This window comes from Catharus ustulatus, chromosome 15 (genome assembly GCF_009819885.2).
Source record: "Catharus ustulatus isolate bCatUst1 chromosome 15, bCatUst1.pri.v2, whole genome shotgun sequence".
Lineage (NCBI taxonomy): Eukaryota > Metazoa > Chordata > Aves > Passeriformes > Turdidae > Catharus > Catharus ustulatus.
In genome coordinates, this window is record NC_046235.1 from 3,079,799 (window position 1) to 3,099,939 (window position 20,141).

At 47.7% G+C, this 20,141-nt stretch overlaps 1 protein-coding gene across 4 annotated transcripts in view; it reads left to right on the forward strand.

Moving 5' to 3' along the window:
* NRG2 (neuregulin 2) overlaps positions 1-19,912 on the forward strand; it is a 150,011-nt gene extending 130,099 nt beyond the window's left edge. The window contains exons 5-11 of one of the 4 annotated variants that reach the window (XM_033073050.1): positions 227-285; positions 8,699-8,722; positions 12,766-12,868; positions 13,703-13,826; positions 15,043-15,170; positions 17,575-17,799; positions 19,133-19,912. In XM_033073050.1, the coding sequence (XP_032928941.1) occupies positions 227-285; positions 8,699-8,722; positions 12,766-12,868; positions 13,703-13,826; positions 15,043-15,170; positions 17,575-17,799; positions 19,133-19,790 (1,321 nt within the window). In that variant the 3' untranslated portion in view covers positions 19,791-19,912. The remainder of the gene's footprint in view (positions 1-226; positions 286-8,698; positions 8,723-12,765; positions 12,869-13,702; positions 13,827-15,042; positions 15,171-17,574; positions 17,800-19,132) is intronic. The other 3 variants (XM_033073052.1, XM_033073051.1, XM_033073053.1) reach the window with 3 other exon arrangements.
* Positions 19,913-20,141: the final 229 nt, after the last annotated feature.

The window sequence follows — 20,141 nt, forward strand, 5'->3', positions numbered from 1 at the left end:
AAATGCACCACACTACTTAAAACCTCCCGGGCACAGCGGTGGATGTAGAGTGGTCTAGTCAGGGATGGCTCTTGGTGTCAGCTTTGGGTAGGGCTTAGGGCTGCAGGTAAGGGTGAAGGCTGAAAGCAGACAGCTAGAAAGGGATCAGAAGGGGCCTCACTTCAGCCTGTCTGGGTGTCATTTTGCTATCTTGTTTCTCTCTTTCTGGTTTTCTCTCTTCCGGTAGGTGTCCGATCGAATTCACAGGAGACCGGTGTCAGCATTTCGCAATGGTCAGCTTCTCCAGTATGTCTCTTTCTACTTCTCTCTCTCCTTGTTGTTGTAGCTCTGTGTCATGTCCTTAAAGCAGGTTCTTCTGTTCTCCAAGAGCCCTCTCCCTGTCTTGTGCACTCCCAGCTCTGCTTGGTCCTAAGAGGAGCTGTGATGTGTCCAAGAGGAGAACTGGGGCTCCCCATCTCCCCGTTTGTCAGAATGGGCTCTGCTTTCATTTCTGACTGAGCTCGATGCTGCTTGCTCTTCTCAGACCAAAGGCAAATGAGGCCCGAGTTGATGTGGTGGGTGTGCTGTGTGAGATGAGTTTGTGCTGTGTGTGGGGCTGGGGCTGCCAGCATTGCTGTCCTGACATGGACTGTGCCGGGCAGGGCAATTTGGTCATTTCCCCTGGGCAGGGCAGGATTTGGGCATTTTCCCTGTGCAGGGCAGGATTTGGGCATTTTCCCTGTGCTGTGCAGGGCAATTTGGGCATTTTCCCTGTGCTGTGGAAGGCAGGATTTGGGCATTTCCCCTGTGCAGGGCAGGATTTTGGCATTTTCCCTGTACTGTGCAGTGCAATTTGGGCATTTTCCCTGTGCTGTGCAGGGTAGGATTTTGGCATTTTCCCAGCGTGGATTTGGGCATTTTCCCTGTACGGAGCAGGAGATGTCCATCTTCTCTGTACTGTACAGGGCAGGATTTGAGCATTTTCCCACCACTCCTGCCAGGGAGGTGTGAGTCTCCTTGAACCAAAGGTGGAAATCACAGCCAGGGTGTGCCTGTAATGAAATCACTTTACAGTGTGGCACAGAGGTCATGCTGGTGGCTGCCACTGCCTCAGGGCTTCCAAACCTCCCTGCCATGCAGGATGCAGGATAAATCTGCCAGATGGGCACCTCCTGGACACAGAGGTGTTTCTGTTTCTCCAAGGTGGTTGGACAGCCTTGCATTTGGGATTGAGCCTACAGTGACCCATCCTTTAAAGCATTCAGTGGGTGTAAATACCCTAAAGCCTTGCACTTAGTGCTTCCCAATTTTTGGTTTCCAGTTCCCACAAATCTCATTTATAGACAGAATTAGTTCATTGTGGTCAAGGTGGATAATTTTTCTGGGTCATTATTCAGTTGGTCCCAGCATCAGTGGGATCCTGGGTAAGGACTGACCTGAAAGGAGATGCAGGAAGCCTGTGACCCTCGCTGTGACCCTTCTGTGACTGTCCCTGAAACCCATCCTGCCTCCAGGCTGGCTGCTTGGACCCACCACAAATAGTGGGTTTAAAAAAGAGGCTTTAAACAGAGCCAAGAGAGAGGCTCTAATTAGTGCTAACCAGAGGAGAAATGCCTCTTCAGGATGGCTCCTTGATTGCCAGAACCCTTCTCCCAGTGCTCTGGGAGGAATCCTGCAGTCCTCATCCTGAGCTGGCAAGTGCAGGAGTCTCATTAGCACGTGCTAATAGCTGGAATTAGGCTGCCTTGCACGGAGCATACAGACAAGATGCAAATGGACTTTGTGGGGCCCTTGGGACAGCTCAGTGTTTTTACATTGCCTTTTGTTCCAAATTGGCTTCTCAAGTTGAAACCTCCATTGATTTATCCTGCCACTCCAACATCCAAGCAAGCTCTTTTTAAAAATGACAACCCAAAATGTTCTGTTTGGATCTTTCACCTGAAGGGTTTCCTTCCCCCTTGGAAGCCCTGGGTGTCAGGGCCCTGGCTGCAGCCAGCAGTGGGGTGCTCACCCCATGGAGCTGATTTGAAGAATTCTTCGGAGATGGTGTCCAACAGGCTGAAACATTATTGCTGCCGTGCTGCAAAACCAAAACAGGGGTGAAAATGAGTTTTATATCAGGAAAATGCCTTTTTGAGAGCATTAATTACAGGAGTAAACAACATGTGGTTTTTTTTCCCCCAGCTTGCAGAATCCAGCTTTTTATGGGACTGAGATTTGTTTAAATTTTATTCACGTGTTAGAGGAACAATGCCAGCTTTAAAACTGACACATGCACATTTCCTTACCTCGAGTCTGCTTTAACCACAGCACAGTGAGGTAAAAACAGCTCAACAATCCAGGCTACCTGTCTGAACTTGGATAAAATTCATATTAGAAGATGATTCATACATGTTTTCACTTTCAGGTCACAGTTGGGTAATGTAGATAGCAGCAGCACTGAAGAAAAACTTGCCCTGAACTTGCTGTTTTTCTGAGTAGGAAAAGCATTTCACTCAAGTGTGGACTCTGCAAATGCTTGCCTTCTACTTTGATCAATAATTAGGGTACAGTAGAAGTTGCTGATGTTCCATAATTCACTCAATGCTTCATCCCATATGGGCTCTGACAGGTCAAAAGCTGAAACAGATTAAAAATGAGGTTCAGGCATTTCCACTGGAAATAAAATAGCTCTGTCCTGATTCATGTTTTGAGAGCACTGCCAGCATTTGACAGATACTTAAATAAGGACACCTATATGGGTGTTGTTTTGAATGTGTTTGGGGTATTTCAGGTTTTCAGGCCTAGATTGGATCCTCATGATTCTTTAATCTGAATATTAAATATGACAATGAGTTTTGATAGGTATATCCCAGGGCTGAGTGAGACTCTCTTGCAGAGTGAGCTAAATTGAAGGTGCTGTTCTGAAAAGATATGGCAGATATTTTGCTGAATTTGGGCCACAGCTGGAGATGGTCCAGCATCCCAGCATCTGCCAGATGTTGTGTGTCCTTTTGGGAGCAGCTTCCTACCTCTCTGGTTTAAACCCTTATTCACATTTTGCTCAGGTTCTCCAGGAGTTCAGGCTATCTTTGTCTCTTTGACAAAGATTTGTTTTTCTCTAATTGCCCAAAAACACCTGCTAGACCACTGCAGCCATTAAGATGAAAATTAGGTGTATTTAGATAGGTTTTCTCACATGTGATGTTTCTTTATGTTGCTTTTCCAACCACATGAGCAGTTGTCTACTGCCAGCCCTTCTGGATACATGCACCACTGCTTGAAAATGAAGAGAAAATGTTGAAGATGTTTTTTCCCCATGTCACACTCACGCTGTTGCTGTTTTCTATCAGATTGGTGCAGAAAAACTCACTAGGAATTGTATTAGTGGGGCAGCTCAGAGATCCCACAGTCTGTCCCAACTCCATCCACACTTAAGATGGATCAAGGTCAGGAGATCATTTTGTTTAGGCTTCAGCTAACCTAAGAGAGGAAAACCTTTTGGAGGGACAGTAAAGCAACATTGAAATCAGTTGAAATGGAAACTGCAGAGAATTGGTGGCAGTGAACAGAGGGGACAGTGATTGTCTGCAATTGCTGTGTGAAACTGAGGAATGCCCTGCAGATGAGAACAGAGTTATTTCCATGGCTGATGAGTCATGAAATCCTCTTACTGAAACATTTTTCACATCAAGGTCCTCCTGGCTCTGTGTCTCCACTCATGGGGGTGGCTGCCAGGTGGCTCCTGTGGCACAGCTGCCTGCAGAGCCACAGGTCACAGGTGTCTCTGTCCCTGCATGAGTGAGAATGGAGCACCTCCAACCCTGGCTCCAGAGCCAGAATGAATCCCCAGCAGTGGTACCCATGGACCATTTAGCCTTAATCTGCAGCCAGATTTTCCTCTCTGGTGGCACACCAGGGTCAGGAGTGCAGCAATATCCAGGAGGGTCAGGAATTCTTTCTGAGAGTTTCTGCTGGGTGCTGGAGGCTCACCCAGTGTGGAGCTGCTGGGTCCAGCTCCACAGGCACAGCTGTGGCTTGCAGCTCTTCCAGAAGACAGAACCATGTCCAAAATCATCCTTCCTGCTGAGAAACTCTTTTTTCAAAGCTGTGCTGGCACCTGTACTTCGTAGCTGCCCGTTCTACATCAGATCAAGATCTACCTCTGTCTTCTCTCTTCTACAAGCAACTTTTCAGGTCTTTGGTAAATCTTCCTGGAGGTTTACTAATAACTTGCCAGGCTTTGGGCTGGCTGGTTGTAAAGGTTTTGTAAAACATGTTGGCAGCTGTTTCAGTCCTGGTGCAGCTGAGATGCTGGAAGTTAAACGTGGTCAGCAGGAACATTTATGTATTTCCTAAGTCTGCACATTTGGATTCTTTCCACTTGTGATTTATGGAACAGTTTAGAAAATCGGGATAAAGTTTTGTATTTATGCTTCCCTCTTGCCTGTGGAAACTGAAACTTCATCTTAACTTTGCTGTTTATTCATCTCCACAAATAATCATCATCAATCTGGAGGACAAATGTCATACCATTCATCTTGGTTAGTGAAACATTTTCATTTTCTACTTTGTGATCCAATTAAAATTGCAGGCTGCAAGGCTGCCTGTAAACACCCTAGAACAGAGCTGACATTCATATGCAATGTCATCTAGCATATTCTCCATTTTTGCCCCGTATTTAATTCTTGGTTTCTTTACAAATTGAATTTTAATTGGCAGTTGGAGCCTTGCTGCTGGAAAGACAGAGCAGGATTTTCAGGTGTCCCTTGGGAGAGCAGCTTTGTCTTCAGCCTGTCCCCACAGCCACCGTGCAGCAGTGTGAGTTTGTTGGGTGAGAGGCTTCTTGTTTTTCTGGAGGATGGTCCAGGCTGTGGTCAGGGGTGTGCTGGTCACCACCTGACAGGGACAAGTGACCCTTGTGGTGGGTGGCCTCTGGAGCCTGGCTCCTGTGCTGAGGTGAAGTTTAGTCGTGATCAGAGGGATGAATGTTCCACTTCAAGCTCTTCTGGGAAGGTCTAGATTGAATTTTAGCTTCTCTGTTCACCTCACTTATTCAGCAGTGGCTTCCTACCTGCTGTGACTCCAAATAAAAGTGATAAGTGAAAGATCACTTCTTCATTTTATGTAAATGTCTGCTTCCTCCTCCACCTCTCACTCATCTGACCCCCAAACCAATATTTAGCAGCGTTTGAAATTCCACAGGCATTCTGCAGCTTCCATTCAGTGACAGGGTAACTGCTGACCACTGAATTACAGGGTGATGCCTGTGCTCTGCTGTGGCTGGGTAATTACAGGCTGTTTGTGGTTTAGCCTGGCAGGGTTATCCCTCTCCCCAGGACACAGCACAGGTTACCCTTGGGATCTCCTAAAATTAATTGCATGCTCATCCACAGCAGATTTTGAATACTCTGTTGTTGTGTGCTTGGACTCTTGATGCCAAACAAATTTGTTTTATTGCTGCAGTGCTGGAGAAGGTGAATGGCTGTGGAGTTTGTGGAACATTTGCAGACTTTGTGTTCTTGGAGGTGTCACCCAGCTCTTAACACAGGCACAGTGTCCTCTGTCCCCATGGTGACCCTGCCTCACATTGCCCTGGGAAAAGCCTGAATCAGATCCTGCAAGGGCTGCTCTTGTCAATACAATTGATTTGTGACAAAATTATCATCAATTTATTATCTTGCTAGTCCTCAGATGTCAATTCTCCACTCGGTTTCTTGCCTTGGAGCATGCTCTGTGTCCCAGAGAGCGTATTTTGAGGGAATAATGTGCAGTAACTAAACATCTTATCGACGTTCTTGGGCAATCTGAAGACCAAGAGAGCACAGCCACAGTTTTCACAGCTGTTTGCTAAGGCTTTTATCCTTTTTAATCATCCTATAAATCTACAGTGCAGCGAGAGTCATCGTGCTTGAGGTGTTAGTCCTACAGGAATATTTTAAATCCAATGTTTTTGTCTGTTCATCTTTTAAAATAACTGCAATACACAAAGTCACTGCAGATGAAATTAATGCAGGACTTCGTCTTTTGTCTGATGCTGAGGAAAAAACATTTTCAGAAAGATTCAGGAGGCATATTTGGAATGAGATTTTCCCAAAAAAATACCTGATTTCCTCAGTTCAGGAGTGCCACAGCAGTTCAGGGTTGCCCCTTGCCCTGACCAGGGAGGATGTGTGGAGTGCAGACAGAAGGATGATGATGATGATGATGATGATGATGATGATGATGATGATGATGATGATGATGATGAGAAAAATGCTGTGCCCATTTCCTCAGCCTGCAGCTGCCATCTCAGGGCTGTCTCACTGATGTTTATTTGTGTGGTAGCCTCTGCATAAATTGCTTCCAGTGGAGCTTGTGCTGTTGAGGCTGGAGAGAACAAGAAATATGGAGAGATTTAGAGGGCTTGGATTGACAGAACAAAGGGGAATGGCTCCAAACTGAGAGAGAACAGGTTTAGATTGGATGTTAGGAAGGAATTCTTCCCTGAGATGGTAATGAGACACTGGCACAGATTTCCCCTGCTCTCCCTGAGGCTGGACAGCCAAAAAACCCACCAGCTCTGACATGGCAGGGACACAGTGGGAAGGCTGAAACTCCTCAGGTCCTGCCCACCACCTCTGTCCTCACAGGCATCTCTGAGTTTGCAAAAAATCATGAAAATGTTCTGAATTGCATCCATTTGTAGCTGCAGATGTTGCAGGAAACCCTGGAACAGGGAGAAAAGTGTGTATGAAGATGGACAAAAGCTTAGATTTATATTTATGGGTGAAATTTGAGGTATCCCTACATACATTTGTCAGTGGCAGGGGAAGCAGGTGTGTGCAGTGAAGACAGGAATAGGTCAGGGCTGGATGTGATAACCAAATGGTTTAGGATGAATATATATCTGAATATATTCTGGCTAGTTCTCTGCTGCCCACCACATGCTGTCCATGTCCCTGCCACGTGTACAAAATGACTGAGAAATGCTCTGTAGAATTTGCTATTCCTTTTACACAAATGTGAGAAGTGAAGCAGAGAGCAGCCAGGTTTTGTGGCCTTTCAATTACAGAAAATCTTCAAAAACCCCAACTTCACCCTACAAACCTCCCCAAACATCAGGATTGGTTTGAAGAGAAGAACCTGCTTTAGAACACGTGTTTCCATGTTCTGTAATTAGTGCTAATTCCCCCCTAAATTTTGAACAGCACTGCAAAAGAAAGCCAATCTTTCTGTGCAGCAAAAAGCAGTTCCTATGGAAAATATAGTAAATAAATCTGGACATCTCCAAGCTGCAAATAATCTTGTGTGTGTGGTGATTGGGAGCAGCAGAGCTCACTTTTGTGTATGGTGGTAAGTATGGAGAACTTTCATGTTTATGTAAGAAAAGGTGTCTTTAGGTCAGGAAAATGACTGAAATTCAGGATACACTGTTGATTCATCAGATAAACTCCTGTGCTTAGCCCTGTCTCTGCAAGGTTGTCCTAGTTTGGAGGACAGGTGTCTGCTAAGAAAGGCAGGAGCCTCTCTTTGAAATGGAGAATGTAAACCCCCTCCCTCCAGATTATTATAATTATGAAATCAAGGGGCTCTCAGGTGAAGATATGGGAATAGGAATAACAGTTCTTTACTAGGGAAATTAAAATAGAAATACAGTACTACAAAGAAACAAACCCCAAACCCTGACACAGTCAGAGTACAACCTGACACCCCGTCAGGCAGGGTGGTGGCAGCAGTCCCATTCCATGGTGGCTGCATCCTCCTGCAGTGACAGATGTGGCTCAGTTGGAGCAGTGCTCCTGTACAAGGTGCAGTTTCCCTCTGGAGCTGCAGTGGTGATGTGGAGAAATCTGGTTTTTTTCTGGAGTCCAGTGGAGAAAGGGACTGCCTTAGTGTCCCAAAACCTCTGTTTTTATCTTGGTAAGAAATGTTGGGCTCTTCCCCCTGGCTGGAGCAACTCCCAATGGGATGCAGTAATTTTATCAGTCCCACAGTGGGACTCAATGGCCATTAGCAGAAAATGACTGGCTGGAGGAAGGATGGGTTGTGAAAAGATAAAGAACAATGCCCCACCTGGTTTATAAAATATGGTCCTTTAACAGGAGATATCCCATGGAGATAAAGAACAATGCCCCACCTGGTTTCAATGGATGGGCCATTAGCAGAATATCTCCCAAGGAGATAAGGATCACTGTCCCCACCCTCAACAGATGGTGATAGAACAGATACCTTTGATCACACCCTCTATTGTAATCCAAGACACCCCCACACCCCTGTGCCCAGCACTCCTCTCTGGAGCACAACCAGGGCGTGGGGAGCAGCCAGGGCAGGTTTGCCCTGAGCTAAGGGGATGGATGGTTTTTACCAGGCTCATGCAGTCTCTATGTGTTTTGACCTGTCAGGAGTTGTTGCAGAACAAGTGTACCTTTCCTATTTTTTTTTTCTCCCCTGCCTAAACAGTGAATTCCATATCAGGTACTAACAAACATGGCTCATCTCAAAAGAATTCATAATTAACTGAAAGAATTCATAATTAACTTCCACTGCAATTTGTTTGGGTCTTTCTTTGCATAACGTGTGAGCTGTGGTGGGGGTTTGAAATGCTCTGAAGCGTACAGTGTCTGTGTGAGTGCTGCTGAGCCTACCAAAAGCTAACCTGCTGTAACTGCACAGTGTGTGTGTTTGTATTTTAGAGTTCTCTGACAGACCTGTTTTTCTTTTTCTCTTTCTCTTCCTTGTCTTCTTTCTGCATTGGCAGAGCATCTTGGATTTGAATTAAAGGGTATGGAACAACCATTCATTTATTAATCAGAAGCCATTAAGAGCTTCCAACATTATATTTATGGCTTTAATGGGATGATTAAAAAATCAGCTGTTCTGTTCTCTTCCCTGGCACCAAGATAGATGTTTGGATTGAAAAAAAAAAAAAATAAAAAAAAACCAAAAAACAAAACAACAACCAAAACCAAACCAAAACAAATCACCAAATTCTAAACATAAACCTAGAAAAATGCACGTGTATTTTTAGCAGCACTTTTTTCTTTGTTCCAAGCAGCAGTGTGGTGTGTGTGGCATGACTGGGGTGTCACAATTGCCATACATCTCCATTCAGCATGCTTTTGTGTATGTAGCTGAAAACCTGGAGTTTTGTGTCCATCCTAAAGGTTGCCAGCAGGCACCACTTGGGAATGGGCAGGGATTCCAGGAGTGGGAAGACAAGTTCTAGAAATACCAGGGCAGTTGTAGAAATTGCCATCCCAGACACACTGAGCTCCACCAGACCCTGAAAAGGGTCAGGATGAGCTTTGCCATTCCTCCTCCCAAAATTTAGCAGCTCATTTTGGTTCTTGAGCAGGATGAAATTGTTCCAAGGAAGATGGCACAAGACAAGTTGGTCTAAAATACTATCCCAGGGAAGTCAGTAGTTGCCCATGGGAGTGGAGGGTGTAATGCTGAGCACCAGTGGCAAGCTTGGGAAAACACTGCAGTAAGTTAAATATAAAATATCCCCCTTGGGCATTTACCTGCTCCTGCCCAGTTGCTCATAATCATATTATTTTCTTTCCATTCTCCTCAGTCTGGTTTTAGATATATATCAAGTTATCCCTTGAAAAAGCAGTTGGGAAATCAAATCCTTGAGGCAAGTTTTCCTGGGAGGGCTGATCAGGAGGGAGCAGAGAGATTGGGCAGTTCAGGACAGTGGAAGGTGCCCCTGCCCATGGCAGGGGGGATGGAAAGATTCCACCCCAAACCATTCAAGGATCCTGTGATGATTTCGTGACTGATCACTTAACATAAAAGCATTGGCCTGGCAGTGTCAGCCAGAGCAGATCTTCACATGAAGATACTGCAGTTCCCTTTGCTGGAGGTGTGGGGACACCAGTCTGTCAGCTGTGGATCCTAAATTGCCTCCTGAGGTCCCTGAGATGGGGGGACACTCACTAACTGAAGCTGGAGAAATGCATCTCCTCTAGTTTTTGCATACCTGATCCCCCAGGACTGGTGTGCATCCCCCTGATGCAGAAAATGTATGAATTTGAATAGATTAATTTATTTATAAAATTCATTTTAATTTTAATAGGGTGCTTCAGAGAAAGCGGTGCTGCTAATGTGAATACACTTGAGCAAACTTTAAAATTGAGGATTTTTGACATCCCTTTTTTGTTGACCTTTTGTCCTTTCCTCATCCATTCTCAGTGTCATCACAGAACCACACACACCCTGTTCCCAGTCTGTCTCTCCTCTGTCATTTGTCTGTCCCTGTCATGCGTTGCTGTGACACCATGGCTGGACTGTGGCTCTGTGTGGCACCACGTGGTTTGTTCATGGTGTTTGCTGCTGTAAAAGTGATGCTGCTGATGAAGATGTGGTGTTTGTAGAGCATAGAGACACAAGTGGGCCAACCCTGCTCTGGGATTTACCTGCTCAAATACAGCACTGCAGCGTGCACGCTCTTATTTCCTTTTTGTTGTTGTTGTTGAGATGGTTTTGTGCAACGTGAGGATGTTACTGAGCATCAGTTTTAATGAGATGTGGGAGCCAAGCTAAATTACTATCAGCAGATCATTCAGTTTTTAGTTTGCAGCGGTGATGCACGGCCTCACACTTCACTGCTTCGTTTAGCAGAGCTGTCAGCTCGAGACAGAGAGGGCAAATCTGCATTTCTGATGAGCTGAAACATCCCCTGTGCAGTTCAGGTGAAGGTTCAGGACAGTCAGACACGCCACAGTCAGGGTCCCATACTGACATGATCCCCAGAGCAAAGGCTGGGATTTGAGCCTTGGCCAAAGAATTTTGTCTTGTTATAGGTAAAGAAACCCCAGCCAAAGAAACAAACAAAACACCCCAAACAAACAAAAAAACCCCAAACAAAAAACCTCCATAGTTTTAATGTCTTCACTCTTTCTTCCTCCTTCATGATTCCAATGATTTATGCTTAAGGAAGAAAAGTAGGAAAAAGCATTGCTATTGAAGAATTTTTGGAAAATTGGCTTGATGAATGAGTCCATGCTGAAAATTATCTCCCTCCCAGATTATTTTTTTTTTTAAGTAGTTTTTGCTGGATGGTAGCAAAATTCATGCCCAGTGCCGTCCATAAGCAGGATGTGATCCCAGCTGGTTTTTCCTAATTTATAAAATGTCTGAAACTCCTGTCTGAAGGAGAGAGCTGTACAACTGTAATCCAGGTCCCAGAGATGTGCAAGAGCAAGAAAACCTGTGTGCCATGGTTGCTGATGCCTGGATTAAGACACCCATACAAAAGAAACGTCATTGGAGGAGGAGTTTCACCCCAGATTGGGCTCTTCTTCCATTCCAGCTCCACCTGGTTCCTTGTGGGGAAAAAAAAAAAAAAACAAAAAGGCTTTGTTCAATATATTGTGCATCTTCATGCCAGGGTTGGCTTCTTGCCAACCCTTGTTTACCAAAACTTTCTCCATTCCCATTCTGAGAGTTTTTAAATAGGTAACCATTTTTCCTAGCATCTTGTTTTAGATTTTTTTTTCCCCCCTCCAAAAATGCTTTTTTCAGCCTAGAATGGCAAGCTGAAATTGTTCTAAATATCCAATTGTCTGGAATTTTTAATTCCCAGGGGTTTCTTGCACCTGATCTGTTTCTCTTCTGATTTTTATTTGAGTGTTTGGTGGCACAGGAGGTATCACACAGTCTGTTCAAGGTATTTTGAGTGGTGTGATGAAGCACACTGAGCATGGCATGACTTTTATTGCCTAACCTTGATGGAAAAATAAATTCAATGAATATTAAAGAAGGCACAAACCCCAAAAACTTTAACACATAGTGTGGGGACATGAGGACTTTGTTCATAGCTGCTGAACTGAACCACTCATGGCAGCTCTGCACTGAATTTTTATCTCAGTCATGCAGCTGGAGAACCAAATTGCCTCTCAGTGGAGGTTGCTGGATGCCACATCTGCAGAGGATGTGGTGGCACATCACAGAGGCAGAGGTGTCCTTGCCATGGTGTTGCTGCCTGGGTGCAGTGCAAACGAGATCCAGGCATTTCCTGGGAGCTTTGGTTGATGGCAGTCAGTCACCTCACTTCCAGCACGGTCTGGGTTTTGATACAAGTGACTGGCTCTTCTGTTCTGAAAGGCAGCCCGTGACACTTGGTGGTATTTGAGAGAAGCTGCTTGCATTTGGTGTGTGCCTCTGAGCTACCTGATGCAATGGAATGAATCCTAGGGCTTCATTAAAAATCCATAGCTGATTGCTGTATTTCAGCCACTCCACTCCCTTTTCTTTGCCTGACACGCTGTCACTTCTCCATCCTCATGCTGCTTTTTGACTGTTCCAGGATGTCCCTTTCAGCACCTACATGCTCTGAGGCTTGTTGCTGGGTGGTTCCCCCACAGCACCGTGCTCCAGGGCATGCAGGGGATGGCAGAGGCATCCTGAGCCGGGCAGAGCAGAGCCTGGGATCAGGGATACAGGGCGTGTGTGCTCGTGGGGAGTGGGGCATGCTCCAGTGCTAGGTGATTTAGGCACCAGGAAGGGAGCATCTGCTGGAAGGGAGAGGAGAGCTGTGGGGCATTTTGAGATTAGTCACTGTGGGAAAAGAAGGGAAGGTGAGAAGTGTGAGTGCAGAAGGGGTGAGCTATGGAGTGAGAAGAGTCTTTTGAGGGGTGAGGAAGGTTGGGCCAGCTGGGCTCAGGTGTGGGGCAGCATTAGGCAGGCAGAGCATTGGTAGGAGGTCTGCCCGAGCCCTGTCCTCTGTCTCACCCCCATACAGAGCTGGTTCCTGTGCAGCCAGACACAGCCCTGGTGCTGGAGCCCATCAGTAACTGATTCCTTTCTCTCCATTTGCAGAAGCAGAGGAGCTCTACCAGAAGAGGGTTTTAACCATCACGGGAATCTGTGTTGCCTTGCTCGTGGTGGGCATCGTCTGTGTGGTAGCTTACTGTAAAACCAAGTGAGTATGGGGGGCTGGCAGGCAAGAACTGGCCACAGGTTAGTGAGTGGCAGTGCTCACATTCCACACTTCCATGCTTTTCACCCAAATGCTATTTTTGGGAGATGATGAGCTGTGATAAAGTCCCAGGAAGGTCTCCTGCAGTGAAGCTGTCTACCAGACTGTGAATAAGATGTTTTCCTGGTACCATTTGCTTGTCCTCTGGAACAGCATTGTTTTGCCCAGCCAGGTGATGCTGTGCTACAGGGAAAAGCTGGCCCCCAAGGCACAGCTCAGCTTCTGCCACAGAAGCACACTGGGCTGCTGTGCAGGAGCTGTGGGCTCAGCTATGTGCTCTGCAGGGACTTTCAGAGCAGCCCTAGCGGAACAGGAGACTTGGGAACCTCTTTTGTGGTCAACCTTCCCTGCCTGGACAGCACTTCCCTCCCTACTCAGCCTGCACCTCAATTCAGGGTGCCTCTGGGACTCAGTGGGTCTTGTGGAGCACATCCCACCATGGCTTTGCCACTTGATCCTTCGTGCAGGACAGGTCAAGGGCTTTGTCACCAAGGCCAAGTCAGGACTCGCTTCCCCTTTTCTTTCTCCCCACTTTTCTCTTTCTCTGCCAGCTGGCTCTGGTACATTGTGCTGGGCCTTGTTTTGGAAAGGGGACCCTGGACCCAGCTTCCCAAATTGTCCATGAGAGGAAAAGTTGACCTTTTATTTGGAAAACCAGTAGGAGTGTTAAGTGTTGGATGCCTTGTTTGGTGAACATGCACATGTCCAAGTCTTGTCTTCTCTTTCATCTCTGGGGGCAGAGAGAAGTGTTCCTAATAGTTTTTTTCTGTTCTAAAGGAAACAAAGAAAACAAATGCATAACCACTTGCGGCAGAACATGTGTCCTGCTCATCAGAACCGGAGCCTTGCGAACGGGCCAAGCCATCCACGTTTGGATCCTGAGGAAATCCAAATGGCTGATGTAAGACCCTTTGCCTCCATCTCCCTGCATGCTGCTGAGGGGCTGTTTTCTGCCAGGGGTTTGATGTGGATGTGCATCCTTACACACCCGTGTGCTTGTGTGTGAGGAGCAAAGCCCAAACAAACTTGAGCAGAAAGAAAGATCCTGCATAGAAACATTTCCAAAACCAGCATCTGAAGGGAAATGTGATTTTTCTTTGAAGTGCAGGATGATATTCAGGCATTTGAAATAGTCAATTTGTTTTGATTAATCAAATATGACCCTGATTTCCACTAGGAGAGATGTTCCCAATGTTTCCTGTTTATTATCTATCCTGTCAGGTCCCACTTTGTGGGATGACAAACGGGATCGGTGCAGCAGTGGCCATGGTGAGGCACATCATGGTGATGTGGTCAGCTGTCCATCAGCCCACCTGCCCATGCCTGGGCTTCTGTCCTGGGCCAGGTGGCAAGTCCTGGGGGGATGCCACTGTCACACCAATGAGAACATTCTAAGTGTCTTTAGGACAGGATCCAGAGGGCAGTTCAGCCACTCTTGTGACTTCAGTCATCCAAGATTCCCATCAAACCCCTGAACTCAACAGGGCCATCAATGGGCTTAAGTGCCTTGGTGGACCAAGGCCTTGAAAAGGGTCAGAAAAAGGGAAGGGGGAGGCAGAGCCAGACAACAAATACTGATAGAAATGTGTCCAATGAATCAGCTGCAAGCTCTGTTGGGTCAGCCTTAGGATATTAAAATCTAGCTAGGTTGGATCCCAGCCATGAAGAAGGGGGAAAGGGAATTCTAAGAACCACAGCACCTACCCCATAGTACTGACTCTCTCAGAGAACTCAGTGCCCTGTGAGAAGCAAGGCTGGTTGTTAGATGAAGGAATATCTCAGCATAAATATTTGGATCACATCTGGTGTTTCTGTAGGACTCCCATCTCTGACAGATTTCCCTTTTTGCTGGTACTTGGTTGGGTGTAACCAGCTGTGGGCAGAGATGTGTCTCTGCTCAGCAGCTACACATGGTACCACTGTCCTCTGAGGAATCCCTTGGCTCGCCAAACTCTTCTGCAATCCCTGTGAAGGGGCAGAGAAAAACCTCCACCCTCCTTGTCCCTTCCCTTGGGGTGAGAAGCTTCTGAGTTCAGAAATAATCAGGCCAGCTGAATTTTTCTTTGGCAGCATTCACCAGACTGGTGCTGACCTGTGTGGTTCTTCCTGTCTTGCAGTATATCTCTAAGAATGTTTCTATCACCGAGCACGTGATCCGAAGGGAAACAGAGACAACCTTTTCGGGAAGTCACTCCTGCTCCCCATCTCATCACTGCTCCACAGCCACTCCAACGTCCAGCCAGAGGTGATGTATACCATTTTCTCTGCACTCTTCTCCTGCCATTTGCCATAGGATGCTGTGAGATTCTAGGATTTTCCTTTCACCTCCCTTTCTGTTTTCACTTGATGCTTGGCTCTGCGGTGGCACACAGGCCATGTCTACGCTGCAGGACTTTGCAGGCACAGCTGGTTAGTGAGAGGTGTGGAAAAGTGTGTTCCCTGACCTGCAGGGAGGTGCCAACAGGATCCTGCAGCTCTGACACAGCTGGAAAACAGGAGGAAATGAACCTGTTCTTCCATGTTTTGCACAGACCCAGGCGGCAGGATGTGTGTAGGAGAGGTTTTGTTTGCAGCCACACTGGACATCTGAAATACTTCATTAAGCACACACAGGTTGTGTGTTTCATATTTAGAATGTATTTGCTTTGTGGAAGACAAAGTAGATAAAATATCACCAAATGTTTTGACTGGTTCCTCAGAGTCAAGGTCTGACTTGGAAGATGCGGGTTTTGGCCAAAAGGAAAATGCTCCTGTGAAATCTATCAACTTCAGCCTCAGGTGGTGGCACCTCTTTCACTGGAAGTCATTCTAAAGCATTTTGGAAAAGTTACTCTAGCAGGAAAGTACCAATAATGCTTTGTGACAAAGGATGAGGCATACTTTTTGTTTTAATTTCAAAATAACCATTGAGGGAAGAACACCATGGCTTGGAACCTGAATCTTCTCAAGGATTTTTAGAACATTTGAATTGCAGATGGACCTCCTATTTTTATGATGTCCAGAAAGGTCTTTCAAATGCTCTAAAGAAAATCCTGTGCTGTTTTGAGTTCGAGTTCCACTTTCTCCTCTTAGAAGCTCTTGTGCTTCTTCCAGTAAGTGACAGGGGTTTTCCTTGGAAATCACTTGCCCTTGATACGTGCCTGGCTCATGTCCTTCATTAGTCTGATGGGGTTGTCTCCATTCACCCAGGAATGCAGCTGGATTTCAGCTGAAGCTCCCAGATGGCTCCAGGCAGGTTTCCTTAGGGTCCAGGCATTCCTCAGGGTTGAGCAAGTACTCTCAGTTACACTGGGCAAGATCAACTTCAGATGTTGAACTTGGATTTTCAGGTGAATTCCTCCCCAGATTTCTCTGGCTATACCTCCAGCAAGTAGAGAAGGAGCCAGAAATGACTTGATGGGCTGGGAATGACTCCATTTTCCAGGGAAATCCCACTCCTCATGAGCTAGACAGTACATTTGCCAGTTTGGTTTTTTTTTTTGCATTCATACTCTTCAGCCCAGCCCTGTCTAGGTGTGTGCAAGCTTGAGCCAGGTGCGCAGTGGCTCCTGTGCCTGCAGAGCTGCACCTTGCTGGCCTTCCATGCTCACTTCAAAGGCCTGGGCCAACCCTGGGCACCTTCTGAAGACACAAAGGTGTGTCTGGAGGGCAGCATTAGCTCCTGACAGCTGTAGGGAGGAACCTACCTTGGGTAGCCTCTGGTCCTGGCTACCTGCCACCTCATTTTCCTGAGTCAAGTGTAGCAAGCAGGTGCTTCTTGAAGTCATGCCAGAGGCAAACTACTGGCATAATCAGGCTCCATTTTACTCCATCAGTGCCTCTAATGAGGACACTGTTTGAAGTTATAAATGAGCATGTGCCTGGAGCCATCAATAATTAACAAGTTCTTGGGAAATCTTAATGAGGGCTGCTCTCCTCTGTAAACTCCCACCCAAAATCCTCCACCCACACAGCTCCATCTGGTGCAGTTTGGGAGTTCAGAGGGGTTGCTCTCATGGATTTCTGCATGGTGGGGTCAGCATGTGAATGGTGGGACCCCAGTGTGCAGGTGGCTCTGTGCATCCCCAGTAAATCCTTGTGGGATCTCTCCTTGCACCAAGACTGGGGCTGGTGGGGCTCCAGCTGCTCAGCACATCGTGGTCTTTGTCTAGCACCTTCAAAGGGTTTTGCTGCCAAAATCTTTGGTAGACTTTGCTCTGCTAATTTTGAGTGGCTCCTCTCTGGTAGCGATTCCAAAGGGGCTGTCACTTGGCAGTGCAGGTGGCACATTTGAAGGAACTTGGCTGACTTGCCTTGGCATAACCAATGTGTTGTTCCACACCCAGAACACTTTGCAAGCACAAAGCAGAATTGCCCTGGCCTCCCTCCAGAGGCTGTCCCATCCTGCTCCCAACCATTTATTCTGCGATAAATACCTGCGCTGGTTTGCTTTCTTTGTCCTCTCATGGCATCTCCAAGAAGGAGCAAAGAAAGGCAAATCAAAGGTAGGGTCAGGAATCTGAACATCCCAGATGTATCCTAATGAGAGAGAGAGAGAAGGGGGACACCAGTGCAGAGGTGCAGAGCCCAGCATGAGCAGTGCCTGTGTCTTTGGAGAAGAGCTGGGTGGGGATTCCTTGCTCACTGTCCGCATGGGTTTTGCTCCACAGACATGAAAGCCACACCTGGAGCTTGGAGCGAACGGAGAGCCTGACTTCAGATTCCCAGTCTGGGATAATGCTGTCCTCGGTGGGAACCAGTAAATGCAACAGTCCTGCGTGCGTGGAGGCGCGGGCTCGCCGCGGGGCCACCTTCTGCATCGAGGACCAGCGGCGGCCCACGACGCAGTACCGCGACTCCGTGGATTCCCTGCGGGACTCGCCCCACAGCGAGAGGTCAGACCCCGCTGCTTGGTGCCACCACAGCACAGCAGAGGCAAGCCATGCCTCTATGCCAAGCCCAAAACCATTTGCCTTTGCCATGGTGGAATTGGCAATTGCTACTCTGGTCGGGGCAGCAGCCAGCTCTGCACCCTGGTGGCAATGTAGGTTTGGAGCACAGGGATGACAGGAGCAGAATGTGCCTGCCTGCAGTCAGCAAGTGGTAGAGAAAAACTGGCTGGGAGAACACCCTGGGCAACTTGGTGGGCTGCCAAGTAGGGTGTGGCCCTCAGGTGCTTGGGGAAAAGGTGTCCGTGCTCAGCACAGTCCTAGATGGCCAGGTGAGAGGGTACTGCGTGTGGGCACAGCCTTGGGACAGGACTCGGTGTGACCCAGCCTTCGAGGAACACAACTGCAGAGCTGAGACACCAGCAGCAGCACTAACAGTTGTCTTCTTCCCAGCCTGGTTCCTCATGGAGCAGAAGCACATCTCCACCCTTGCTCCAGCCCTTTGCAGGTAGCCATGAGTGACTCTTGGTGGCCACATGGTCCCTTTTGGGCCATTACCCTTCAAGACAGTGGAAATTGTCCATGGGGCAGAGGAGAAAGGCAGCATCTCCTGCTCTCATTCCTGTCTCTGGTCCATTCAGGCAGACTGACTCAGCTCCTATGGAGATCTCATACATCACAAAACACATGGGTAAAAAGGCCCTGCATATGTGAGAGAGCCTGGGCAGGCGGAATTGGACAGAGACACCACTGGGAATACCAAGAGTAAATAAGATCTGCTCCTTAGAAAGAGGTGGTGCTGAAGGTGTTTGGAGACAGGCTAGACCAGACCTGAGTGACCACACTGATGTTGTCACTTGAGTAGATGGAAGTGGTAGATGGCTTTTTGAGACACAAGATTTGTGCTAAGTCAGAGAAAGCAACGCCCAGGGTTTCCCCATCTTCGGCCTGAGCAGGGGGAGGGAATTCCAGGGACCTTCCTCAGAGACAAGCCTGGCAGCCCTGGAGGGAACAGAAAGCAGCTGTCAGGCAGATGACAGGCAGGGAAGCCGTGACTCAGCCTGCTGGGAGATGCTGCAGGGCTTGCAGCGACACAGAGCGGGAATTGTGCACCGAGTTCCTCGGGAGAAGCAATTTGGGGGATGCTCGGCACATGCTGCCCATTGGAGCCAGCAGCTCATCCTCCCTTGGCAAGATCCCTCCAGCTGATTCCTCAGGAGAACCTCCACGAGCAGGTTCACTGGAGGCCTCATGGGTCCCTGGGTGTTCAGCAAAGCGCGGGCTCTGCAGGTGGTTTTCGGGGTTGCTCGGTGTCCAAACAGAGCTGTTGCTTTTGCAGGTACGTGTCGGCCCTGACCACACCAGCACGCCTGTCGCCCGTAGACTTCCACTACTCGATGACCACGCAGGTGCCCACCTTCGAGATCACCTCCCCGAACTCGGCGCACGCCGTGTCCCTGCCGCCGGCGGCCCCCATCAGCTTCCGCGTGGAGGAGCAGCAGCCCCTCCTGCGGCGGTACCAGCTCCCCTTCCAGGACACGCAGAGGTACGACAGCTACTACCAAAGGAAGACCTACCTAAACGACAGCATGGGGAGCCTGCCCTCCAGCCCCTTCCGCATCACGGAGGATGACGAGTACGAGACGACGCAGGAGTACGTCACAGCGCTAGAGCAGCCAAAGAAAACAGCCAGCAGCAACAGGCGGTGGAAAAAATCCAAACTGAACGGGCACATCCCTCACAGAGCCAGAGCCGTGCGGGACTCCTTCTCCTTGAGCAGCGCCTCTTACAGCGAGTCTGACGAGGAGCTGGTGGCCGAGAGCACCCCGTTCCTAAGCACTCAGAACAATGAGGCGGCGCACGCGGAGTCGCCGCCGCTGCACCGGCCGGGCGACAGCCGGACTCACTACTCGTGCCGCGGGCACGGCGCGCACGGCGATGGCGGCCGCGGCAGCCTGGCGCACGTGGCGCCCAAAGCGGACCCCGACCCTCTCTAGGCGCCTCCCGCGCTCCTGCGCGCGCAGCCGTGACCCGCATGGAGGAGGCCGAGGTGGAAAAATAAAACCACCACAAAACCAACGGAACGAAATGGAAAAAAACAAAAAACACAGAAAAGAAAAAAAAATAAATATTTTTATTTTATATAAAAGAGGGGGAAAAAAAAGAAAAAAAAACAAACCAAAAAATATAACGAATAAAAAATGTTTTATTTTCATTTTAGCGAAGTTGTCTTATAATAGCTAACGACAATGAGTTTTTTATAGGGAATCTCTATTTATATGTAATGTCTTGATTTACAGCTTCCGAGAAAAAAATAGTAAAAAAAAGAAAAAAAAAAAAGACGAAGA